Raw genomic sequence first — 27141 nt, forward strand, 5'->3', positions numbered from 1 at the left:
ATTTTCTCCACTTTTTACAGGGAGAGGCTGGAGTTCAAGGACCTCAAGGCTTCAAGGTGACTCACTATAAACTCAGCCCCGGCACTAAAACTTTGTCGCGTTTGTCCACCAAGTGCTCCTCTGTGCATCCCTCCACTGTGGGTGTGCAGCATTGCAGAGTAGGGCCGTGCAGAGTACGCCAGCTCTTGATCAAAGTCGTTTTCACTGTAGAAAATATTTGTTCTCTCGACATGTAGTTCATCCTGTGTGAAACAGTGGCCCTTGCAACATGCCACGTCTTTGAGCTCTTATCACGGAGCTTCAAAACGGCAGCGGCGCTCAGAGCGAGTAATCCATCTCGAGTTGCTCCTGAAGTTCATTTCTCTCAGTTGTTTGTACCTCTCTAAACCTTTGGAAACTTTCTGGATGTACAAAATGTTCACTGTATGTTGAATTCAGTGGAGAAAAAAAAAAATCAAACTCACTGCCCTTCAATCATCATTGTGTCACAAAATAAAAATCTGAAGATGCTTTTCTCTTCTATATCCCTGCCTCTCTTATGTCTCGGATCCGCCTTTATTGGGACTCTAACAGGGAAACGTCGGGCCGCCAGGACTAAAGGGAGATCAAGGACCAGAGGTGGGTCTTTGTATTTATCATGCAGGCTTTGCCTCTTAGACAGGCAAATAAGAATGGCTGAAAGCCTGTAGAATTCAATATAATACAATATACATATAGAATAGTGCAAATATGCTTCAGGCTAAAGCATTGAAGTCTGAGTCACCTGAAGACTAATGGAAGATCTCTTGGAAAAGCATATTTCAAGAGACGCAGCAGAAATATTAACATCAATTTGCTCTTCTGTTTTTTTCAGTGTAAATTTTCACTTTTGAATAATATTCATGCAGATGTTATACAGTGTTCACAGCAGTACCGCTGCATTTAACCCAGCCAGTGAAGGTTTGCATGAAGACAGCAGCCAGGAAACTGCATGCCTTTTCAGCCACCTTTCAGTCTTAGTGCAGTTTCCATGGTAATATGTAGATCATGTAGAAGAAGGAAAATAACTTCTCTAAAATAAAGAGCATTGCGAGGTTATCTGCTTTTATGTTAAATAATGTGTACATGTGAAGTTACTGCTGCTGTCAGCATGTTCTCGGCATTCGGTAATTGCACGGCACGCTTTAACAACGCCGCTTTTTTCCTTTTTCAACATGCTCTGGGAAGTCTCTAGCGTAGTGTGTTTGGCTGTGCTCAACGCTTCAAGCTCAGACAATTCAGCCACCAAACAAAAAAACAGGATAGCCTGAACAATGTCATTTTAATTTTTCTTTCTTTCTCTTTCCTTCTTTTTTTTTTTTTTTTTTTGCAAGGGAAGGGAAGGTCTTCTTGGACCTGCTGGACTCCCAGGACTCCCGGGCGAGCCAGTAAGTCCGCTGGCACCAGACGCCAGCACTTCATGTCAAGCCTTCCTTTCTCTCATTGCCTTATCTGTCACCTTGCCACATCCTCCACTCTCCTCACTCAGGCTGCCAGAATGAAAAAGAGAGATAAACAGATAAACCTCAACAGGCAGAGACGGGGAGGAAGTGGAGAGAAAAAGTCCAGAATTTTTACACAGACGATCAGTAATCAAATTTAAGAATTAATTAGTGGAAAGAGGCAAATCTAAGCGCTTTATGCCAGGAACGGAGGCAGAGGCCCAATCTGTTCTCCACACCTGCTTCAGTAATGAGCATCTGTCTTTATTCAAAAGCAGGGAGGGAAAAGAGGCATTTCATAAATCCTGGCTAAGGGAAATTATGTTGGAACACAGCAGCCCGCTGAAGCAGTGAGGAGGAGGAGATAAATGTGTGTGAGGTGATGAAGGTCTGGTGATAGATGTGTCTCTTTTCACCACTATTTACAGGGCTCGCCGGGGGACCCGGGGGTGCCTGGGAGAGATGGTCTAAAAGGAGAAAAGGTGGGTAAACTTCGAATCAAGTTCTCACCTCAAAGAAAAATATAAAGCTACGATGTTTTATCACAGGTTGAACATGCTACACAACTTGTGAAGGCGGCCGTCAGACCGGCCGCCCAGCGCGCCATCCTCAATCATGTTGCAACTTTGTGCTCTGGTGCTCGACGCCTCGCTCTCTCTCTCCTGCGTTATTTATTGCGGACAGATTTTCATCTTTCAGTTGCGTCCAGAACACGGCGCAAGAGATAGAAGCGGAGAAGTGTGGCGCTGACATATGTGATGGGATGTGCAACATGTCAGAGTGGATGAACTTGCACTCAGGTCTCCACGCCCATCTGAGTCACTCTGTTATTTTGGTCCGGCACTTCACAGGACTGAATCGATAAAGGAGGCAGAGAAATTCACCTGAAGTCTCCAATATTCCTGCAGATACACAAACAAGTGGATCTCCAGGTATAAATAGGAAAACACTTGAATGAGTGTACGAGAAAGTATTCAGTTGCTGAAACAGCCAGAAGTCTTTATGGAACAAATTGATTTTTTTTTTTTTTTCAAAGGTAATTGAGAAGTCATTTTACTAAACAGTGCCCATGCGCTTTTCTCAATCAAGTGATATTTTATACACAAACTGACGAACACACCAATAATATTTTTGTGTGCTGCTTAATCCACGGGGGGCTGGAGCTGATGAAAACTCACATTCATGTCGAGGGGATCCAACACACTGCAGCCACCATGACACTTCCAAGTGTTTAAATGAAAAAAAGCTCGACTTTACATTGTAGGTTTTATTGTTTTAGTTCGGCTAAATATTAGCTTGGCTAAAATCATTGTACACTAATAGACCGCTGTGATTGGTTTGTATTGGTTAGGTCAGGGAGGAGTGATGTTTGGTGAAGGTGTTCTTTCTATCACGCAGCATTGTGTGTTGGCTCTACGCAATCATGTCATCAGCGCGCTCTCTTGTAGACCGCCATCAAAAGATTTAATGAAGCAAATACAATGACACCCAGTGCTTTGTAACCCATTCCTATAATTATCACGTAATTATTGCGAGCCTCTGTTGTAACCTTGTGATAGCCACCTGAATAATTCACAAGTTGTCACCCGAGTGTCAACAGATCATAAGTGTTTTTCTGAAAAAGTCTTCAATCTTAATAAATATTGAGTCAAATAGTTAAAATAAGTCTACTAATTATTTATAAACAAGCTGTAACTGTTAATGTTTCTTGTTATTGGCTAACATACAGCGTGCTGTTTATAAACTAAAAGTTTATTGCTATGCAAATGAATTAGATGAGAAAAATGGATCCAAATATAATGACACTAATAATGTTATTATGTATCTTATATGTTATTAATATTATCAACCTAGTATATAACTGGCACTGTCACTTGTCATTGATGCATTTGTAATTGTCATTATTTTTAAATGTCAATTGGACAGTTTTCCTAAATTCATAAAATCATGCCATAATATCATTCAGAAAAAAAACAAAACCCAAAAAACTAACTGGAGCATGCTAGCATGCAGTGTAATGTCCTAGGACTCTACAATCCAAAAAAAAAAAAAAAAAACAGACATACAGAAATATAGCATTTAGACGCTGGTATTTGCTTGACATTTTCAAAAATTACGTTGACATTATTGGTTTAATTTTCAACTTTTTCTCACATTGGGCACAGGTGAGTAAACTCTCAGCGTGCATATCGACAGACTCTGCCATAGTTAAATCTGGCCAAATGATCTGCAAAACATTGAATTCTTCACACGTGGATCACTAGATCGCATACTGTTAAACAAGTAGTTCTATCGTCTGGTTGTTGTTCAGAATCCTCTGTACAAAAATCCTGCAGTGAGGTCAAAAAAGTGTGCTCGACAAATACATCAATTGATTTGTTTTGGGGTTGTTGCTGAAAGAATAGGAGTCGGTGACTCCACGTGAAAATATTAAAGTGCGGGAGAGCTGTAGAGGCCATTCATTGGATTTTAAATTAGAAGGGAGAGAATTTATTTTCTAATATTCTTCATTAATCTAATGCAGTAAATAAATAGTATGTTAAGAATAACAATAGAAATAAGATAAGAACAATAAGAATAATATTGGCACTCCAATGATAAAATAAGTCCTCCCAAGTTCTCACTCCCCAGTGCGTTTAATGCAATAAAACTGTATCCATGACAAGATTCACAGGATTGATTTGGGACAGGCGATGAAAAGTGGACTTTTCGTGCCTGTCTGCAATTTTAAGCCTGTGGACTAGATCGGTTGGTGGGGTCCATGCAGTGCCATAAATTACCCCCCCACCCACCCATCATACAAACAGCAATGCCGCCTCATGTGCATCTTTGTAAATTGCGCCTCACCCAGCTTCACTATCTGGAAAGCAGCATTGATGAGAGAGCGTGGCCACTTTGATGCTTTCGGTTTCTAATATTAATTGTGTGTCTTTCTGCAGGGGGACTCTGGAGGGATGATTGGGCCACCGGGGCCTAAGGGTGAGCCAGGGGAACCTGGTGGTGGTTACATGGTGGGTACTGCATCATGGAGGCTGACGCTTTTATGTTGCCACAAAGCGCCTCAGTGGACGGAGTTAGTGTTGCGTGAAAAAAAGAAAACGAAGTAGAATATACATGCATGAATCATCTGCATACAGGTACAGCAGCAGGGGACAAGTTGAGTGAAGTAGTTCCTTCAGCTGAATAGATAACACAATGCTGTGCAGTTGCAATGTCATTAAGTGATCCACCTTTATATAACCTCAGCCCGGATAATCACTTATCCTCCCATTATAGAGCTTATAGTGGTTGAAGCGCCCTCTTTTATGGTCATGGCTTTGCATATAGAAACGTTCATTACTGCCTCACCCAAAAAGCAGCACGTATGCAGCCGAGGCCTCGGTGCTGGTTGATGGCTCTTCCACTCCCCAATTGCCGGTTGCGCTCTTCAGCTTTAAGCAATCATGTTTGTGTGTGGAAACACTGAAGTGAACATTATGCCTGACAGCAGACCTACTCATCCAGCAAGGGGTATTGTGAGCGGTGTAATAAGGGGACGATTGCATTTAGGCGTAAGTGTTAAAACCTCTTTAGCATACTCCAGTAATGTGACAATTGAAAAAGGATTGAAAAAAGAGGAGAGACATTCACAGCAGCACAGTGACCTTTTACATTGTTGCACAGGTTCAGAATTAAATAAAGAAAAACAGCTTTTATCCAAAGCTCACTGCTTTTCTCTGTGTAGAGCTTTTTGGGCTCGAAACCCACCCATGAAAGAAGTGCAATTCAGCCACTGTGATGATAATGCAAAATGTTAAAGTTACAAAGACACATCAACAGCAAAGAAGTGACGACTGTTCTGAGGGACACTACACTGAAACCTAAAATTGAACAGCAGACTACCATAAAGCAGCAGTAGCTACCTTTTTGGTGATAAAATAGCATTAACTATGAAAGCCATGTGAGGACGAGTTTCTGGAAAAAATGCACACGGCAGGCATAACCAGTTATGAGTTCATACTTCTTCAGTTTAAAACAAAAAAAATGTGTCTTTAAAGTTCAGTTATTTTACTGATCCAGTCTCAAAGACTACAGTGTCTGTCATATAACATGAGGAAAAACACTAAAAGCACAACTTCAAAATACGTTAGCATAGTTAACCAGCAACCCAGCTGAAGTAGTTCATGTGTCTGTATTGAGTTTACCTTCAGTTTAGTATTGAGCTAAGTGAGTGTTTCTTTTGATGCTTTGATTTGTTGTTACTTTCAAACCCCATGCACTGATTCAGAAATGTTCTTTTGCTGTATTAGGTTATTATATTATGTCTAATGGAGCATTTCTTTTCTAACCCCAAAATGTGTTTGCTGTGTTATATTTGCCTGAAAAAAGTTCAGTACTTCTCAAACTTTTATTTTTCTGTTTGATTGAATGACTACTTTTCTCTCTGAATCTGAAGAACTGCTGTGTCCGTTCAAATCCGAGTCCAGCGCAGCTAATTTACATTGTGCAATGTTGGACTTGTAACACTAATACATGCTGACCACAGAAATCAATGTCTCATCTGGATGGTACAGTAAATAATGCTTACACCGGACTACACCGTTCCAATCAAGGATTTTTTTTTTCTCTCTCTCTCTGGTATGGCCTTATCACTGAGCCTCTGTAGATTGCAACTAATAAAAATGTTATAAATAGTATTGGACTTGAGCTCATAATGCAGCTGTGATGCAGATTCAAGAGTGCTGTTATATTTCCAGCATTATAATAGCTTTGGAGATGCAACTTAGTTCTCAAAGTGAATCGCTGATGGATTTATACTGAATCCTCATACTTGGTCTTCTTGTTTTGCAGGGCGATGGGTTGTCTCTGAGCAGAGGGTCCCGTGGGCCGAAGGTAGGAAGCACTGCGGTGGTCAAACATCACTGTAACATAACCAATATTCCTGAAAAGTAGATCATTGACCTCAGTAAATCAAGAGGTGTTTCCAATATTTTGAGTTTTTCTTGAAGATTGTCAAAAATTAAAACAACGCTCTTTAAAATTCAGCCATTCAGCCTTGAACACTACTGTAGCAAACACTCTCAAAAATGAGCAAACTTTCAACCTAATTGAATGGAAATGAAATTGAATATTGTATCCTTTGTAAGTGGAGAAGTTAAAGTTCTCCTGGAGCACATCCAATTGTACAAATGTCACTGATGGCTGTTGAATGTACATAAATGACAACTATTTTTGATTTGCCACCTGAAAAAGGCCTTTTGTAAGTGAGATGTTCCAATCTCTACTGTAATATACATCCTCCAGCTACAACATTATGATTACTGACAATTGAAGTTGAATAGCACTGATTATCTCTTTATCGTGGCACCTATTAGTGAGTGGGATTGATAATGCAGCAAGCAAAAAAAAAAAAGGTTTCCTTAAAGGTGATGTGCGATGATAAGACAAATGAACTACAGCTACCATTGTGCACTCCTTCATAGCTGAGAGAGATCCATGAGGGCTCGGAGCTGTACGGCATTCAGCAGGAGGTGGGAATGTTGTAGCTGTGATGCTTAAACTCCAGGAAATTTTCTGGTAAATAGTAAATGGATTTCACTTAAGTGACGCTTTTACCACTAATTGCACGGTCCCAAAACGACTTTACATTGTTAATCACATTCGCCCATTCCCACACCAGTGGAGGCGGCCGCCGTGCAAGGCACCGCTCAGTCCATCCGCTGGGAGCAGTTTATGCTTTGGTGTCTTACTCAAGGATGCTCTGAATTGTGGGCAGACAGGGAATTGGCCCTGCAACGTTGGGATTGAGATTTATTTCATTACTAATGACTGTTAGATTCATGGCTTTTGAGTCGTTTCAGCCGGTTGACATTTACTTTCACTGAAGGCTCACTTCGTCACGCCCAGTTGATTCTACTGGCGGCCACAGACACGAGTCGAGTTCTTTATAGATTACATGCAACGAATATACTTGTACATTACTGATATATAGTGATCCAGAGTGGTTATTGCTCCAGAATGTATTGAAGCAAAATCAAAGCCAATTAAATGAAAATTGTTTTGTGTTAAGATCCATTCAGGACTGGATCGGGGTCTTTTGCAAAATTGAGAAGGTTTCAGTAGAATTGAAAAAAATTGTCATTATGTCCCATAAATACAAAAGTGATAGTGCAGCATACGCTGTTTAAATATGTTCAATATTTAATTATATTCTTTGCACAGTCTGTTTAGAACTCTTTAGAAGACCGTCTGTCTTTTTTGGGCTTCTCGAAGGCTTCTTTTTGCTTCAGACGCTCTGCTCTGGGGCTGAATTTTCCTGGAGCAGCCAGTCTTCAACAAATTGGCAGTTGTTTGAAATCTATGCCACTTGTGGTTAATTTTCCTCATATTAGAACGATTTATTTAAAATCATTTGGAGAGCTTTTTTATATCCCTTCTTAGACTCATGGGCTTTCACAACCCTTCTTTTTTTTTTCTCCCTAAAGACCTCAAAGGGCTCTTTGAATGTCGGCATGACGACACCACACTCTTCAGTAGCAGAGAAAACAGCAGGTGTGCTTAAATGTAGGGGTGCATTTACTTTTTTGAATGTTTAGAAGAGCTATAAGTTGCGTAATGAGTATCATTTTATTTGTCAAAACTGTTTTGAAGTAGATCAGATTCCTTCTTCTTCATTTGAAGTGTCTATTTGGCGGCTCCCTTCCTCGGGGGTCGTCACAGCAAGTCAGAGCGACTTGCACCATGGACCTGACAGGTTTTTAAGGCAGACGATCACATTATATGTTTAAAATGGTTACTGGAGGTGAGGGAAGCTCCCTGGCTCTCATCGCTCTGCCAGAGGGTCACTGCTGAGCAAGGCCCTAACGCCTAATTATTGCGGTGGCATCAGGAAGGGAGCATCAACAACGAAAAAAATGTTTTCAAGATGCTGAAACAATCATTTCCAGAACAGAGCAGCCCAAACTCGTTTTCTCCCATCTATGCTGAAAAAACTGCACATATTGGATCAGTACAAATTGTCACACGAGGGTCCGTTTAAGAGTATTGAAATGCCTAAAATGGCCTCATACTGTATTGACTTCAGTTTAGCCTGGAAAAGACTGTTGTTTTTTTTTGAGATGATGTTATGCTCCAATTACTCGGAGTATTGTTATAGGAAAAAATGGTAATGGTATGAATATACTGTGTATAACAACTCATGCATGACTTCAAATGTAGAGAGATAATGAACATGTGCATGCCTCTGGCCTTCAACATAGCTATGTTTCTTATCCTTGAAGCTACTGAAGGAAAAAGATAAAGGGAAACGGGTTCCAGCGGAGTTTGAATACTTAATGATCACGCAGTGCAGCAGCTCTCCTTCTTCTGGATTCACTGAATCCCCACCCACGACTCTCTTGTGTTTGTTTCAGGGTGAGAGAGGTATTCCAGGACTGCCGGGAGACCATGGCGAGAAGGGAGATCCCGGTGAAGGTGTCGTAGGCCAGCCTGTGAGTATGATCTACTGATAGATTCACTTCAATTCAGCTCAGTTTTATTTATATAGCACCAAATACAACACAGTCAAAATAAACTCAGAATCCTACAGGAGCAAGCATAAGGGACAGTGGAAATGAAAAACTCCCTTTTAACAGGAAGAAACCTGCAGAACCAGGTTCAGAGATGGCAGCACTCTGCTCTTCTGGCCGGAGAGAGGGATAGAACGAGAAAACAGAGAGGACAAAGACACCGCGCAGCAAGCAAACAGAAGGAAATCTACTCACTGTTGACAATGAACTTCCAGTTCCCCTGTCGGAAAACCTGCAGGAAGGTGGAGAGAGAGAGAGAGAGAATGTTCGTGACATGTAATCGTGAAACATGGAGAGTGAGAAAGAAAGGAAGCTTAGTGCAGTAAAGGTCTCCTCACAGTTTCAGCCTACAGCAGCTTCACTCGGAAATGGTCCAGGGTGACTTGAACCAGTCGTCACTGTAAGCTTTACTAAATAAGAAAGTTTCAAGCCTAAAAGTCGAGGCTGTGTCAGCCTCGCTCACTGAAACTGGGAGCTGGTTCCACATGACAGGAGCCTGGTCGCTGAACGCTCTGCCTCCCGTTCTACTTTTAGAACTTTCAGCCAGCACTCTGAGAACAAAGTGTTCTTCTGGGGCAATATGGGACTAATAGCTCTTTTCTGGCTGTTAGGGACTTTTCTCGGTAAAAACAAGATTTTTAAATTATGTTGTAGATTTAACAGGAAGCCAATGAAGGGAAGTTAATGTTGGGCTGATGTGGTCTGTCCTGCTAGTTCCTGTCAATACTCTCGCTGCAGCATTTTGAATAAATTAAAGACTTTTTAAGCAGTTGGCCGGACACCCTGATAGTAGGGAATTACAATAGTCTACTCTGCTGGTTACAAATGTATGAATTAATTTCTCAGTGGCTCCAAATCAACATGTTCCTCACTTTAGAGGCGTTTCGCAGATGAAAGAAAGTCGTCCTGCAGACTTGTTTAATGTGAGCGCCGAAGGAAGAGTCCTGGTCAAGTGTAACGTCGGCTTCGTTCACAGTGGTACTGGAGATCAGAGTGAAACCATCCACACTATGTCTGCCATATCCATGATTCAGCCCAAGTGTGATACTTTCAGTTTCTCCTCAGCAGAAAAAAAAACAAAACTTTTTTTTTAATTCATCTTTCCACCTCTTTGCTTGTGTCAGTCGTATCTTTACTTTCTTCCGTATTTATCTCTACATTCCTCGGTCACCGCACCATTCCTAAATGCATATCGAAATATCAGATTCTTCCATCAATGAAGCTTCACAGCTGGACTCTGCATGCTCTAATTAAAGTTACTGGATTAAATTAGAAAAATCCCACAAACGTTTAGATCAGACTTCAGAGTTCTGCTGTGTCTTCAACTCGGCCTTCTTAAAAAACAACCAAGAACGCAGTGACCTCCGTCATCGTTAAAAGAAAGCAGTAAGGAATCACCAATTGACAGACTTTTTACATGTGGACTTCTAAACAGGAAGCCTGTTGGAGACTAAAGGCCTTGATCAGACAGATAACCAACGACACAGAGGTCACTGTGAGTGAGATCTTGAAAATGAGCTCATTAGTGAGGATGGGAGTCCTTTACAAAGAGACAATCACCGGGGCAGCCCTACAGCAATCATGTAGTTATGGTGGACTAAAGCCATTCCTCAGTGAGCGGCACGTTCCGCATCACATCAGTCAGGAGTTCGCCAAAAGGCACCCGAATGACATTTCAGCACCAAAACCCTCTGGTGTGATGAAATGAAGATTAAGCTATGAGGTTATCATTTCCACCGGTGTGTGAGGGAGGACAGGTTTCCATGTCAGTGGGACAACATCGGGTGACACACACATCGGGGAACCGCAGTGAAAGTCCTGAAGTGGCCCGCCCAGAGTCCGGACCTGAACCCGATAAAGGCTCTCTGGTGAGGTCTGAAAATGGCTGCGCGCTGACGCTTTAATGATTCCGCTCAGAAGAGCAGCAGACATTTTCCAAAATGAAGGTGTGCCAAGAGTGTGGGATCATTTTCAAGATGACTTGAGGCTGTCATTGCTGTCGTTTTGCCAAAGGCACTTTTAGCAAAAGTAAAGTACTCAGTAAACTGTATGGCCATGAATGTAAATACAAATATTAGTCCTTTACTTTTTGTAATTTTTGAGGAAACAAATGCTTTTCCTTTGGCTTTGTGGAGCGTTGCTCGTTGGTAGCAAACACTGTCTCATGACGTTGTTGGGCTTGTGTTCTGAGGAGCTGGAATATCGCCCTCTGTTGTCACCGTAGATCGACCCCCTTGTTAGTTTGAACCTCGCAGATTTGACTGATGGGGAGACTGTGTTCTTTTTTTTAAATACAGGATTGTAGGAGACAAAGAATCAATAGAGCATAAGGTGTCTTACCACAGTTCCTTTATTGGATCCTGGGTGCTGGAGGCCAGATGGTGTTAACAAAATTTCTGATGTGTTTTCAGGGCCCCGTGGGACCCCCAGGCAAGCCAGGAATTCAGGTTCGTGGAAAATTCTCCAAATCCACAACACACAAACAACATGTGTTTTTTTTTTCCTCTCAGCATTTTCCATTACCATTGGTTAGCAGTTTTTTCACACAAAAAAAAACATGTTTTTTGCTAATCTGTCTGTGTTTGCAGGGTATCCGTGGACCTCCGGGTTTATCCGGCCCCCCTGGAGCTCCTGGAAGAGAGGTGAGGCGAGATCGCCCTGTCCTTTCACTCCTATTCACTCCCTTACACATCTGCAGATAAAAGATAGCTTCAAGCATGAAAGAATGTCAGCTACTCTCTGTGGATGAACGAGCACAATGTACCACGGCTCCTGGACACAAATCCCCACCAGCAGAGACGGCTGAGGAAGCAGCACGTTAGAGCCTTTGCATGCCGGTGTGATACAGCAGCCAGGAGGGCTGTTAACTCCTTTCTCCGTCTCAATTAAAGGGCTCCCCCGGGAGACCAGGTCTACCAGGCCCCGCAGGACCTCCAGGTGAACCAGTAAGAAAATCTCCCCTCTGCTTTCTGCAATTCAGCTTCACTGATCAGCAATATGAAACAGAGAGTTTTTAACCCGAAGCCACAGTCATCGTATTCTGAGTGCAGCTTTAGTTTTAGTGTAATTAGCAGCCAGCCAGCCAGGATGAGCAGCGCCGCATTGAGGGGAATGTTGCTGTTTGTGACAAATTGGCAGGATCCTATTGTTAGCGTGTCTCCGAGCCCCCCTCGCCTCTTTTTAAATGGGCAACATTTACATTATTCCTGATAGTTGCGGCGTGAACAGCACACAGGTGCTGCAGCAGCTGCTCCATCAGAGCATTTTAAACTCTTTATATTCATTTGCTATCAAGATGCATGAAGCACATTCATAGCGTAGTTTAGCTTTCATATCAAATGTATAGACTTCACCTCTGGAAAGCAACGATATTTTGTCTTCTCGCAATAAAGTGATCAAACTTTTTTTCTCAATTATTGCAGATATCAACTAAATATTAAACCAGAAATGTGTTGAAAGGCGTGTCATACATCACCATCCAGCCACATTATCATAAAAGACGATCTTATGCCAACTGTGATTTTTCTGAGCAACTTATGAACTGTTGGTTTAATCAACAAACAAAACGAAAACCCAACAAATGATTTTTGAAACTGAGACGTTTTCTCCTTTTTCTCACAGACTGCCCTGCCAATTGTTGGAGACATGGGTGCCTTGCTAAAGGTATTTCATTTATTTACATGTTTCTTCACAGTAAGAAACGTTGGAAAAGATGCCAGGGTTTGTGTTTAGAATGTTTGCTGATGTGAAACTGTATAAACCCACTAATGCATGATACCCGCTCGCGCAGCTTCAGGAGATAGTGCAGTAAAAGCCCTTGAGTGCCTCCATCAGGAGGACTGGGAGAAGTTTTTCCAGAAAATAATAGCCAATAATTTCTCACCACATCCAGGATTAGTCATTCACTGCAGGTGCACAGTCTGACAACATGTTTAATAAAGTCTTTCAGAAAAGATAATGGAATATAGAAATATCACACCCGTGCAATGCAAATAAAGTGGAAAACAGGTTAGTGCGGGGAGGACTGTCTCAGAAGATAAACTGTGCTGCAGATCTGCAAATGCACTGTGCAGAGATTCAAAGAAGGTGTTTTAATATCTCTGTTTTTATGTCACGTTGTGGAATAAGACACGGTGTGAGAATTAAAAGGCTTTTTTGATGCCATAGGTTTTTGTATTTGTTAATTGCAGTTGACTGTTATATATATTAACACATTATCTCATAACAACTTGAGGATTATTGTGTTCAAGATACAATCGACATGCATGATTTAGAAGAGGAATTTCCTCTCTCCTTTGCAGCATCAGTTAGGAGTGGAAAGCAATGGATACATCTCTTCGGTGTCTGAGATCGTAAACAGCAGCAGTGCAGATGAGGAGTAGCATGTACAGTGCATCTTAATGGCATGCGTTAGCAGCAAAACATACGATTTAGAATATTTTTTGCAGCCCCAACAGCAAATTACAGTTTTTCGAATTGTGGCAGCACATTCTGGCTTTTGATGTTATGCTTTATAACAGCTTATGTTGATGAACCATCACAGAAATCTAGAAATCGTAGACAACAAAAAAGAAACAGATCAAAAAAAGGTGACTGAAATAGTTAACAAAAAGAAGTTCCTAAACGTGAAGTAAAAGATTGAACGCCCCTCTTCACCTCAAGCTGTAACCTGCAGCTGGAGCACATGAAGTCGTTCGTATGCAACCAGAGTATTCTCAGTCAACTCAGCTATCATCAGTGTAGTTTAGTGCAGCGTCAAGCTGTCAAAAAACACCCGCAAAAATCTAAAGAAAAAGGGGAGGAGGACTTAGAGCTGAGAGGAAGGGGATCTGAATGAAGCAGCTTTAGCATTTATGATGCCATTCAAAGTGTCCTTAACTACACTGCAGAACCAAAACATTTCATTTAAAATCTCTCAGAAGGTTTTCACTTCACACTTGAAACTACTCTTTTGGTATTGTCTAATATTAATTGTCCTTGTCACTAAAGTTCACAAAGATATTTCTAATTTAGTTCCAAATCTTCAGATTTGTAGCTTCTAATTGCAGGCAATTCAGAGTCACCAACTGGTCTTGAATGCGTACTCTCAGAGCAAGAACGCCGGGTTGAAACACACACAAGTGCGTGGGGAGAACATGCAATCTCCACACAGACAACCCCCCTGAAGCCACAACCTGGAGCGCCAACCAGTGCAGAGTATTAGCCAACATCTAGGTGTCGTTATTGCACTTTTTCAATTAATTAATTTCCGACATATTCATTCATGGAAATCATTTCCCAGTGTGTACAGACTGCTGAGGATTTCTTTACCTTTGTTGATCAGAAGCAGTGAAGCTGCAAGGTGAGGCTGAATGTGAAGGATTTTTCAGTGTCTGTTTTTTGAGAAGCCGGTTAAGTAATCACCTTTTCAGCCTCACCTTTCATAACCCGAATATTGCATCAACATTCATGTAAAACGCTGATTTATTCCCTTTTTCGTGGGATTGAACTACAGATTAATCGTATTTGTGTTGTTCTCCACTGGACAGAACTTGGCTGTGGTGCTTTTTCATTTTTCACTTAACAGATGTCAACTTTAACAATGAATGCAGTTCCTTTACATGATCGCTCATTGATAGATGAAGCTACATGCCAGCAGCCTGATAATTTTTTGTCACCCCTTTCATCAGTGTCAACCTCTTTCATCCGTTCAGGGCACTGTCAGATTGAGATTCTGTTTACAGTCCTCATCAAAGCTGCATGGTGGCATTCTAATTAGTGCTTTCACCATCTTGATGCACCTTACTGCATTTAAATACACTTTTATATTTCATTTCAATAATCCTCCATTTATAAAATGCTCTTCCTTTTCTTTCATATTGATGTTTCCTTAAACCTTGGGAAGGTTCAAATGACAACTATTATTCTTTGCTTGCCTTTCATTTCATTTGGTTGTCGATTCTGGTTTGATTGTGACTTTTAAATATACTTATTTTTACTACCTCATGTCAGCCAGGAGATTGTCCTTCTTCCCCGTGTGGCGCAGCTCCTATATCCAACCAAAATTGGGGACCATGATATTTAGGATCCTCACCTAAATGTCACAGTCGATGAGTTTGACAAAGTTCACCACTCACTTAGATGAGAGACACTCTTGGAGGCGCTCTTGGTGGGTTCACATTATTTCTGCTCTGCAGACATTTAGAGAACTCTTTAGTGTCAGTGGAGGGCTTGTCCTCCACCCAAGGGATGTGACATAATAAAGGGCGAAAATGCATTGTTCCATCTCGGCTTGATGAAATCTTATCTGTGCCTTTCCTACCCGGCCTGTGCTGGCAGAATGCCTGCAGTTTGTGCCAGTCGAAGGTCCCGGGGCTTCCTGGGCTGAAGGGAGAGAAGGGAAACCCTGGAGTCCAAGGAGTGGAAGGCCTGGTGGGAGAAAAGGTATGAATATAATATCTGATTAGCGGAGCAGAGAAACCGGATGAGCCACATTCATGGTGTACTGCTGTCCTGTTGCAGGGTGATCCAGGTGTGAGAGGTCCAATGGGCAATCCTGGGAAAGAAGGCCCAAAGGTGAGCGAGGGAGTGAAATACAAATAAACCTTTAACAACATTTTGACCAAATTAATCATTCCGTTTTGTTTCAAGGCGACCTGTGAAGCGATAATCTCATTCTGTGACTGTGTTTGTTGAGATGTGTGTTTTAATCTTCTATTGTGAGATTTACAATAGCAAATGTTTTTCATAAACTTCCTTCTGGATAACGGCTGGAAGCCTCGCCAGCTGTTCTACGACTCGTATCATTCTCAACACTCGCTGCAGAAGCTGTTGCTATGGATACAGTCCTGTTCCGCGGTGAAACAGGCTAGGCAATTTAAAGTTGGGTGCTGGAAGAGACATTTTGAAGTTTACACCCATCAGGCTTTAGTTGAGGGCTTTTTCATGTTTGGTGGAAAACGTTCACGTTTCTTTCACTCGTCCTTTCTGATCTGCTGCAGGGAGTGAAAGGGGAGCGAGGGTTCCCAGGCCCCACTGGAGATAAAGGCGATGAGGTAGGTCGAAGGAAAAGAAAGTTGAATATAAACAAATTAATAAAGTAGTCATCTAACCATGTGAAAGTCACTGTGGCATTGAGAAACATTTCTGTCTGAAGGATGCAAATACATCGTAATGTTGGCCTCATCTGAAGCCTGTCTATTCTTTTCAAAGGAAGCTATCAAAGGCTATCGACAGCGCTCTGTATGCTCCATGCCCTCAATCTCCATCGCTCTGTCTTTAAAAGCTGTTTTCTTTTTTGTTTTTTGTTTTTTTGAGAAATGCAGTCTTCACTGTCTGAAGGAACCAAGAAACATTTCATAGGTCAAGCAGGGAAATGTGATGCTTTGAGACTTTTCAATAGCAGCCACACTCATGACTGGGCAATACCTGAAGTAAAACAAAGTGTCTGAGACCTGTATGTCAGTATCCTGTTTCTCACAGACCATGGAGCTAAGTCGCATCTTTATGCCGTGAGGCGAATGTGCTTTAACGCTGTTCCACCTCGGCTGTTAACATTAACCTCCCACAAATAACGCTGGAGGTGTTTTTTCCACCGTGTGCATTCATGTGTAGAGATCAAGTGATACATAACACATGCAGGAATCCAACCGTCGGAGAGCAAAACGTTTTTTTGAGATTTTGTTCAACATGGTCTAAGTGCTTTATTTTTTTATTTTTATGAGCTTTACTGGCGTACGAACCCCAATTCACTCAAGAAGTATGGGTCGATCAAAGAAAATGCTTAAATATGACATAGGGAGCAAAATCAATATATGTAACAGTGATCAGTAAATCTAAAATTCAACAAATTACTACAGATTTCAGGATGAGAATGAAATTAATTTTAAAAATTGCTTATCATTTATTGCTATTTTATTGCTCAGGTATTCTTGTGTAGCATTTACTCGAATGAACAGATCGGAGCAGCTGGATCGATGCATGCATGTGTTTCTTTATGGATAAGTAGATACGTCACATTTGTCACAACAGTTTACTGTAATAAATAATGTTCACTTGCCCAACGTTCTTGAAAATATTTTTCCAATTAGCGTCCGTGATTGAATTTCTGGGACTTGAGGGCTAAGAGCTCTTCAACACACGTTGGACCAATAAACTGCTCAGTCGTCATTATTTTTAGAACACCTGCCTACCTGAGCTGTATTCAGCAAGGCCAGATACTTCAACCACCTATTGCACCCGGCAATGACGAGAATATCCCAGACAGACTGGCGGTAATTAATGTTTCACTTTGCACACAAGGGAACACATCTCAAATGGCGTGAACTGCTTAAAGTTAATCTTTCATCTTAAATTCAAGCCGGCGCCGTGAGCTTGTAGAGAATTTTCACACACACAAAGGCGTCAATTTCTGCTGCATTTCTCGTTATGTATGGTATTGCAGAACAGTTCAGGTATATTACAAGACCAGTACCGCAGAAGAATGTCATGCACTGTCTTTTTCCTAATGTTTGCGATCGGTTTTGCTCCTCCAGGGGCCTCCAGGAGTGCCAGGGCTTCCCGGGGTGACAGGTCGAACAGGGGCCCCGGTAAGATGGCAGTCCTTCATGTTTTGGGGGATATTTCAATTCTGTTTAGCATTCGATACAAGAAAATATCCCTTTATATGTGGTTCCTCATCAGATTGTTGCGCTAAAGTAAGTTTATAAGCACAAAATCTAACTTTCCTCTTGGATAGAAGGAGTGTTTGTATCGATCATAGGCCTATTAAAACCTAAAGCACTATTTTTATTGAATTCATTGTCGCTTTTTTGAAATATTTATACTTTCAATGTGTTATCAGAGCAGACTTGTCTTTATGCTCTTCTTGCAGGGGCTCATGGGTAGACCCGGTCCGATGGGTCAGTCAGGACCTAAAGGAGATAAAGTAAGAAGTTTTTTTCAATTTAAGTATTTATCAATAAAACATAGCTGGTTTGTGCATCGCCCTGAATTTCTGAACACTGCAAAGTGGGTAGATGTGTAGGTGCTGCACTTGGTATGCTCTGATGGCTTTCCCCATGTTCAAGAAATCCTGTGTTTGTGTTCGACAGGGGAATGAAGGACCCCCAGGCAGACCAGGACTTCCAGGTCCACCAGTAAGTTTCCAGTGTGGAAAATGAAAACTGGTCCCAAAACCTGCATTAGGGTCACGGGTCCCTTGTTGTGATTCCTGTGAATCACTTGCTGACTCCACATGCTGTGAAAATATTCTCTTCAGTCCTCTGTGCTTGTGTTTTTCTGAGTCTCTTTATTGTACGGAGAAAACAGTAACGGACAGATGTGTACAAACATGATGAAACTGTAGCAACCTGCTAGCTGGCGTTGAATCATGTCCTGTTCCTTTAAAAGGCGAGTGAGTAAGCACTTCCAAAGGCAAATCTATAATTCATCAGCTGTCCCCTTGAACCTGCTACCCCCCTCCCCCTTCCCCCCCCCCCCACACACACACACACACACACACACACACACACACACACACACACACACACACACACCCTGGTCTCATAAACTGCAGTCCGGGAGGACAGGGGATGGCTCAGTGGCCTGAAAAGGGCACAGGCATTCACTTGCTTCTAAATGAGAACCTTGATTCCTTCTAGGTTTACAATAGCCACCGTCGATCAGTCTGTCAAGAGGAAAACATTCTTTCATGTTCTAATATGACTCAAGAAGTCGAGATTATCCCATTCTCATACCCAAATCGTTTTTTTTTTTTTTTTTTTTTGCTCTTTTGTATCTCTGAGACACTCACTTTGTGAATTCTGATCAATTCAACGATTATTAACTCTACTGTTCTCTGGATTTCTCAGTTCTTCATACTTTTCACATCGCCCGCTATACGTAATCACTAAATGAGTTATTGATCTGTCTCATGCAGCCTTTAAGGGCTTAGCAGTGTGTAACCGGCCCAGATTTACTGTGTGGTTTTCTGTAAAGACTTTTGGTGCATAAAACTCTCTCCACAGTCAGACAGGAGGTCTGATTGTGTTGACTGTGTTTCAGGGTGTACCGATAGTGGAGGGCACCGGGATGAGCAGTCTCTACAAGCTGCAGGTAAAGACTTTTAAATGACTTTAAGTCGGTGACGATGCCGACGCGTTCCACTGAGTTGTTGTTACATGGCCTTCAGTGTTATTGACAGAAACATTTCCACGCTTGTCACTAAAAAGTGTTTGACCCACATTGTAAAATATGGAATCATAACATTAAAAAAAAAAAATGTCTTTTCAGAGTGGTGGAGCTATTTTAGGACCCCCTGGAGCGCCCGGTGCTCCGGTAAGCATAATCATTGTTATGCCTGAAGCAACTCCTTTGCAGTGCGCTGTGGAGGAACACCGGCAGGCCGACATGCTGATGCTATATGAGCTGCACAGCCTGGGAGAGCTCAATAACAAATAACCTGACCAGCCCTCCGGTGTTATCTGGGCTTCTGAGGCCTTTATATCACAGTCAATCATCCTCATTGAGAGCCGGCCGGCGAGAGAAGGCCAAGAGGCTCCCTGACTCTCAAACAGTTGCCTGCGATCCACCCCAGGACACGTCGGGTCGTTGATATGCAGAAGGGGTTGAGAAGTTCAGCTGCTTCGCGCAGAGCTGAGCCCAAAGTGACCGATTTGCTTATCGCCCCCCCCCTCCCCCGTTCCCCCTCCCCCACACCCCCTTATCGGACCGTTTGTAATCGGGTCCGGTCCTGGGAGACGTTCAGTCACGGGCCCTGCGGCCGTCCGTCCACCACAAGCAGCATTTAAGGTGGTCGCAAAAAATAGACGCTCTGTTATCCCGGGCGCTCGCCGCGCGTCAACCACAGCTACACGGTGAAAATGCTTCTCACCGTCCTGCATCCATCATAGTGCAGCAGCTCCACTGGAGCAATCAATAAGAGAGCATCTTCATCAGTGTAAAAAGGAACAAGGAACCCAGTTTATCAATAACCTTTTGTTTTTATCTTTGCGAGGAAAAATGCTGCAGTGGATTTGTAAAAACACATGGCCAGTGTTTGTGAAGCTCAGGTGATAACCGCACTGGATTTTACGACCCTGGTCATTTGAGAGCGTGAGAATGATTTAAAGACAGGGACTGTTTGAGAAAAGACCAGCTATAATGGATAATATAAATTTTAATGACAATAACATAGTGCAGCCGCATGCCTTTTCAGACTGTATTCATGCTTTTTATGATGGCAGTTGTCACATTCATAGGTGTAATCTGTCCTTTTTTTCCCCTCTTTTAAGGGCCCCAAAGGAGATGAAGGACTGGCCGTGAGTTGAAGCTTTTCATTCTGGGCTGTATTTTTCCAAGCATTTGTCTATTTTCGAGCTGCGCGCACAAACAGATAAGCCAGAGTTGCCAGTTGCTTTTTATCGTTGCGTCTGTGGTTTTCCACAACACAACATAAGTCAATACACCCTCAAGCCTGAGCACTTAACCACTCTCAGCAGAGCTCCGGCATGCAGTGAAAAACATGATCATGTCTCCGACAAATATGAAACCTTTGTACTGTGTTGTCTTGCCAGTGGGAACCCACAAACCCGCTCCCTCCTCCTCTACACACTGACACCTGAAAACAATTCCCCAAAACGTGGGAGCGACTTGACGTTCCCGCAGTCATCTGGAATTCTTTATTCTCACCGGGCCAATTGCTTTTTTCTTTTTATTGTTTTGTTGCACAGTGATTCTTCACCAGGATGTTAATTTGACATTTTAATAAATTGTGGGAGCGGTCTCACTGCTGTGGTGGAATTGCCCCAATCTGTCTCACAGCTGATCCTCTGGCTGGCCCACTCTCCCCTCACCCCCTCAATAGCTTATTCATGACAATCTACATGTGTGACAATTACCTGGACCATCCGTCTGTGTCAGCGCCGGTTGGCCCTCTGTTCTGTGTGTGATGGCATTTCTCCATGGCACTTTGAGCAAGATGAGGTGTGTAGAGGCCATCACTTGTTGGAGCCCAGGCTTGTGTCTATTTTTAGTCTGATTGTGATCATCAGAGGGTTTGTTGTTTCTTTTTTTTTTTCTTCTTTTTAAATGGAACTACGGACAGCCAGGTGTGGCAGCGTGTGTCACAGATTCGTTGAAATATTGTCCTCTGAGCTTTCTCGTTACACGGTATCGACACAAGACGGGCTGGTTCAATACATGACCAGAAATATCAAGAGGAGGAAAGGAAATGTGTGAAATTCTGACTCCAGACGAATTTTATCTGCTTGCTTTCATGCGACTGTGATGTATCTTTGTTTATTTGTGGGTGATGCTTACTGGCAGACTCAAAATAATACCTGTTGCCTTCCAATAGCTCCTGTTGGAGTCTGAGGCCAAAAACACATACTGCCAGGTTTACAAAGAAGGAGCTAAGAGCTCTTTGTATGTATGAGGAATGACTTTCCCGTCTTAACACAACAGGTGGTGTATTTGTTTTTTCCTGACAGGGGGATCCAGGGGCCATGGGGTTACCTGGGCTTGAAGGGTTACCTGGTGCCAAGGTATGCAACAAGCATCAGCACTCAGAAATCTCGCCTTTGCACTACATACTGATAGCAAAGTGCAAAGTACTGCTTGTACTTTTTAGATGAAATGTTCAGCAATGTGAAGATTCAAATTGAAGCGAGAATTCAACTAAATTAATGTCCATAAAATTAAGCAATTCTCTTTTTCACTGAGGGCATTTTTGAATTCTACGAACCTCATGTTAGGGAAATCAAAGCCAAAGCCATTTGCAACCAGTTTGCACAATTAATTTCTACCGGTTCCTTAAAGAAAGAACCAGCCATGCATACAACTTTTTACAACTTGCAGCGTCTGAAAAAGTTTTCACTGATTGGCAGCGTGTGAGTAGATGTTGTGTGGAAGTGTGGAGGGGGTGGAATATTTCAGTTTCTGTCACATCCAGAGTAATTTATCCTTTCGGGGAATACTGTCAGAGGTTTGACATATGCAAAGTGTTTGCTGCTGAAATATGAAGACGGCCCCAGTTCTTAAGGAATGATAATAAATCTGTACGCGTGAGTTTTTTTCTGAGGCGAGATTGAAAGTGTTTTAAAGTGTTTCACCCTCTCTACACTGCTTTTGTCCAAACAGTACGGCGGAATCCATTACACCCAGGTTTTACTCCTTTGTCAGATCGCGCTCTCTGTGAGATGACAGCGACTTGTCGTTTTCTTTATGCGATGTGTGTCTCTGTAACCGATCCATCTTTTGTTTGCAGGGTGATACTGGTTTGCCAGGTCCACTTGGAGCACCAGGCCCTGTAGTAAGTATGATTTTATGATCAATTACTTGATGTCGTACTTCTCCTTGTTTAGTGTGTTGTTTAAATCTGCTGCTGGGAGAAAAAAAAAAAGCACATGATGTTTCTTTAAGTAGCAGCTTTCGAAGCACGAGTTCCACAACACTGCGTTGCTTCGATCCAGAGACCCGCAGTGTGTTTTGTGGATTTTCGATACCTATAGGAGGCCGGTGTTTATATTCTACACAGACGGGTGCAGAGGTGCTGCAGATATGACACTATTGAGGATCTGTCATACACAGTCTGTTCTGCTCCCGTGTTTGTGATTGACAGGGGAAACCCGGCCCGCGTGGAGAGCCAGGGATCCCAGGAGAGCCGGTGAGCCTCAGCCTCTAACTCTCTTTGAGCTGTCAATCCATATGTCATTCCTTTGTCACTGCCTCCTGACACATTGGCTGTCTCTGTTCTCTGACAGGGTGAGAGAGGGCCGCTCGGAGAGACAGGATTCCCAGGGCCCGAGGGACCCCAAGGTGTCGCTGTAAGGATGCTACACGGGTTCTGTCGCTCCTCTTCTTTATAATCATGACTAGACGTCGCCAGAGCACCTTCCAGTAATGTCCGAGCTACAAATAGAGCTTTGAATCACGCGCTGTTGCTTCGTGCAAGGTGTTTTCACAGTGACATTGTGTGGAGGGAATAAGAAACATAATTCAAGGACAATATGATAGAATACGTATGTTAGAACAACCGCTTGTCCTGTGGATGATTGCGTTCCTCTGCTTAATTACCATCAGAGATGGTTTCTGTAATTTTCCCTGTAAGCGCACAATGAAACAGTGTTCGCGCAGCAATCAGGATCATTATCCCTTGGTTGAGATATCTCATTAACTGTGGAGATTACTAGGAGTGCAACAGTGCTGATCCAATCGAAGGCGGGAGCTGATACGAAATGTCTTTGTTTGTGTTGCGCTCCTTGAGCAGGGGAGACCTGGAAAAGATGGAACTCCTGGATACAAGGTGAGTTGAGTGAACATGTTGCAAATCCCCTTATAGAAAGTGCTTTACATCAGCCAAGCTACAGAAAGATGGCACAGCAGATTTTTATCCTCCCCTCAAGCTACGGCATGCTGACTGCATTAAACCTATTTGCATATTTGAGATTTTAATGATAAAAACTAAATGGAATCCTGCAGATTTAAGGCTTTGTTGACTTTTAGTCTTTTTAAACCTCATTATATTGTTAATACTTCCAGGTAATGATAAAGTGTTCATAATAGAAGGCAGTAGACACTTAAAATCAATTATCCATTTATGTGCATGCTATACCTGGTTGAAATTGAAGTTATTAGTAGAGAGTAGTCTGCTTTTAGGTGACTGATTAAATATATTTGACAATATTGAAACATAATGACCCAAAATGGTCTCACAGGATGCAGGCCGGGCCTGCATGAATAGCCATTCCCAACACATTACATGATCTATTATCTGAACTGCGCTGATTCTGATTATTGCAGTTTTGCTGTGATTTACACAATTTTTCCATCCTCCACATTAATGACAGCCCCAACACTTTATTGTTTGTTTTCTTTTTTTTATTTTCCCTTCCTATTCGTTAGTATTCTTCCTCCATAATCTCAGCATTACGCAGAGCCTCTCAGCACTGAGCCTGCATGTTTGGAAGGGCAACAGTGCCACCTAGCAGGTAGCTCCCCTTCTCTATCCAAATTTCTTGCAAACTACTTTGAGGTTTAATGTAATGCTCAGGGAAGCACATTTCAGTGGGCAAGATGATAGATTTAAGCCTCCCATCAGGCAGTAGGGAATACAGAGTACTGCAGATTAAAGCAGGCAGGGGAGAACAGCATCACAAAGCAATGCCCGCTTTAAAACCACATCATGCCAGATTGTCTTTTGCATGGCTCCTGTAATCCAGCAGGAAATTGATACAAAGACGCTCCCGGAGGTATTGCTGCGAGCAGAGTAAAGGGAAGCAATGAGGAGTGACAGGGAGGGATCGGAAGACACAAGATGTTGTGACATGAAGCGAGAGACAGGTATTTTCTCCCGGTTCTCTCTGTACAGTACAGAGAGCGGCATGTGGGAAAGCAGACAATTGTCAAACAAAACAGGAGTGATGCAGAGGATCCGTGACATTGCAGAAGGTGAAACGCTACACACTACGGGGAGGCATTATACAAGGGATACACCTGAGCTGAGTAGAAAGCAATCAATGCACAGTCATCTCAAAAGTGCGCATTTCTCAAAGTCAAGTTATTCAGAAAAGGCTTGCTCAGTTTTTCCTTAGGCTGCAGAACAGAATCTTCAGCAAATATCAGCGTAAACATGGTGGACTTCCCAGAATTTACTGCATCATGTGTGCACCCTTGAATGATACAGTATATTGTTGTATTTTTTGCTGCATGATGCTAAAAAAAAAAATCCTGATGTGTGTGTGTGTGTGTGTGTGTGTGTGTGTGTGTGTGTGTGTGTGTGTGTGTGTGTGTGTGTCTGTTTGTGTATTTCAGGGGGATTCTGGGAGACCAGGTGATAGAGGATCCAAGGGAGAGCGTGTAAGTAGCATCACTCCAATTCTATTAAAACAAAAAGCTGTTTTATAGCTAAAAATATGATTCAAAGGAGAGGTTGTGATGAATAATAATGGGAGTTGTCTCTTCAGTACAAATATGACTAATCCCCACAAGCACATAAGCACTAGATAAAGGCATTCAACGCCCAGCGCCGTTTTCCATTGTATTCGCAGGAGCTCTGTCACAGTTGTGCAGTAATCTATGGCAAATGCTGGTAATAGAGGATGCAAAATGGGGCTTTTAGCTTTTGTGCTGACAACAGAACCCCAGGACAGGTGACTGACTGGACACATTAAGAGAAATTGACGATTGTGCACCGCATGTTAAGTGATACAGTTAACCCCCTAAAATTATGGTGACAGAGCTGCAGCCGGTGCCAGCCTGGCTGAACCTTTGAATGCTGTCAGACAAAATGAAAAGCCGTGTTCAGTTTGTATCGGTCCCATTTAGCTTCCATTGTGGAGTGAAACTGCCAGATTGAAAGATGTGTGGCGACCTCTGGTGGCCATATTAATTATAACAGAAGCAATGTGGAGAGGCATGGCACTAAGGTCAGAATCATAAAACATCTTTATTACGACATTTTCCTAAACCGATATTGAACATTTAATTGGGATGAAACCATTTAAAGCAGACGAACTGAGTGTAACGGTTTAGGTTATTTATTTATTTATTTTTGCTGTGCAGCATCACCTCAGCCATTTCTTATGTATCTCAGTAGCTGAGTTAGATATCTTGCCATGTTGACCGCAGGGTGATCCGGGAATTCCTGGAGAAAGGGGCGTTCAGGGTGAGAGAGGTCGCATGGGAGAAGCTGGTGCAGTTGGACCAATTGGACCACCGGGTGAAAAAGGTGATCCTGGCCCTCCAGGCAAGTTGGGTGCTGTCAGGCTTTTGGTAAGTTGTAAATTTGTCAACATCTATGAAAAATTACCGTCCCAGATTATCGAGGGCCTGGTCAACCAGCTTTCTTCCTCAGCTTTTGTATGTAGCTCAGTCCTTCTTCACTGTAGAGGAAATAGTGTAGCTCCAGCTTTCTGCATGAAACATCAAACGCGTCTGTGTGAGGGAGCTCGCTGTTCTCTTTCTGCTCAACGCTTCCCACTCCTGATCATCTAGGCGCAACAGAAGGTCAGAGAGGGAGGCAGAGACGGAAACAGAAAGAAAGACGGAGATATGTGGGCGTGCCTAAAGCTCTGCAGAGCAGCGAAAACACCTCCGTCTGTCACAGACATTTTACACTTACTGTACACAGCCACAGTGGTTATATAACATTGGCATAGATGAGAAACAGTTTTGGATGCAAGACAGAGCGATCCGAGGTCCAAGGCTACTATTGTTTGCTGTTGTTATAGTGAAGCAGTTTGGAAAAGTCTGCTACCAAATCATTTTGAGGGTCAGCAGACTGTTTTTATTTTAGCCTCACCATACATTTAAAGGTGAACGCAGTTGATGTCCATCGACACATCATCCCACACAGAGCACATCAAGACTCAAATGGGCATTAAGAAATACCACTCTAAAGTTAGACCGTCAAATTTTATATTCCCCCACCCAATCTGTTGTTGTCCAGTGTTTGCATGCAGATGCTAGATTAAACTGCAATGCAAGGTGGGATTTCATCAACCGGATACAAAAGAGCTTTAAAATGAATTTGCAGGGTAATATCTTTTCCTTGGATTTGTTTTTAATATGTCTGGATGAATGCAAATGTCTGGAAGACATTTTAAGATGAGATGCATGTCAGATATCTACTTAATTTCCATGCCGAGATAACTATCATCTTCACAGTATCCTCTGCGCTGTTTCTTCCTGTTGTGGCCTAATTGCATTTTCTTTCATTCTTGTGCTGCCTGTGCTTCAGTGAATACTGTATTATCCCCCTCTATAAACAGGATGATCCCAGCTTCACAGAGGAACTCAGACAGTTTATCCGAAATGAAGTTTGGAGGATTTTTGAAGGTACAAACTGTTCCGCATTGTGAATCCATGCTATTGTCCCTGTTTTTTCTTCTTTTTTTTTCACTTTGTATTACCTCTTAGCAATCTCCATGTGACCATATTTTTATTTTTCTCTTCTCTCAGAGAAAGTATCGAGTGGCGCCGTGCTACAGAAGACCCCTGCAGGCATCTTGGCTCAACAGATGCAAGGGCCTCCAGGACCTCCTGGTCAGAATGGATTACCAGGCCCACCAGGAGAGCCTGGACCTCCTGGACAGCAAGGTAGGAGCTCAGGCTGATAAGCTGAAGTGTGAACATCGTCTCAGAACATAAAGAAATAACATATTTATTATCATATC

The 27141-nt window shown here is 42.5% G+C and overlaps 1 protein-coding gene across 1 annotated transcript in view; it reads left to right on the forward strand.

The window, feature by feature from the left end:
* Positions 1 to 27141, forward strand: part of LOC115399335 (collagen alpha-1(XIX) chain) — a 41922-nt gene that overhangs the window by 5983 nt on the left and 8798 nt on the right. The window contains exons 4-32 of the mRNA XM_030106654.1: positions 21 to 56; positions 574 to 618; positions 1353 to 1406; positions 1889 to 1942; positions 4400 to 4471; positions 6291 to 6332; positions 8852 to 8929; positions 11419 to 11454; positions 11596 to 11649; positions 11899 to 11952; positions 12629 to 12670; positions 15326 to 15430; positions 15509 to 15562; positions 15988 to 16041; positions 17521 to 17574; positions 17859 to 17912; positions 18079 to 18123; positions 19031 to 19081; positions 19259 to 19303; positions 20260 to 20286; positions 21457 to 21510; positions 22233 to 22277; positions 22587 to 22631; positions 22729 to 22791; positions 23235 to 23270; positions 24779 to 24823; positions 25595 to 25738; positions 26737 to 26803; positions 26927 to 27064. Of these exons, the coding sequence (XP_029962514.1) occupies positions 21 to 56; positions 574 to 618; positions 1353 to 1406; positions 1889 to 1942; positions 4400 to 4471; positions 6291 to 6332; positions 8852 to 8929; positions 11419 to 11454; positions 11596 to 11649; positions 11899 to 11952; positions 12629 to 12670; positions 15326 to 15430; positions 15509 to 15562; positions 15988 to 16041; positions 17521 to 17574; positions 17859 to 17912; positions 18079 to 18123; positions 19031 to 19081; positions 19259 to 19303; positions 20260 to 20286; positions 21457 to 21510; positions 22233 to 22277; positions 22587 to 22631; positions 22729 to 22791; positions 23235 to 23270; positions 24779 to 24823; positions 25595 to 25738; positions 26737 to 26803; positions 26927 to 27064 (1693 nt within the window). The remainder of the gene's footprint in view (positions 1 to 20; positions 57 to 573; positions 619 to 1352; positions 1407 to 1888; positions 1943 to 4399; positions 4472 to 6290; positions 6333 to 8851; positions 8930 to 11418; positions 11455 to 11595; positions 11650 to 11898; positions 11953 to 12628; positions 12671 to 15325; positions 15431 to 15508; positions 15563 to 15987; positions 16042 to 17520; positions 17575 to 17858; positions 17913 to 18078; positions 18124 to 19030; positions 19082 to 19258; positions 19304 to 20259; positions 20287 to 21456; positions 21511 to 22232; positions 22278 to 22586; positions 22632 to 22728; positions 22792 to 23234; positions 23271 to 24778; positions 24824 to 25594; positions 25739 to 26736; positions 26804 to 26926; positions 27065 to 27141) is intronic.

Source organism: Salarias fasciatus, chromosome 13, assembly GCF_902148845.1.
Source record: "Salarias fasciatus chromosome 13, fSalaFa1.1, whole genome shotgun sequence".
NCBI lineage: Eukaryota > Metazoa > Chordata > Actinopteri > Blenniiformes > Blenniidae > Salarias > Salarias fasciatus.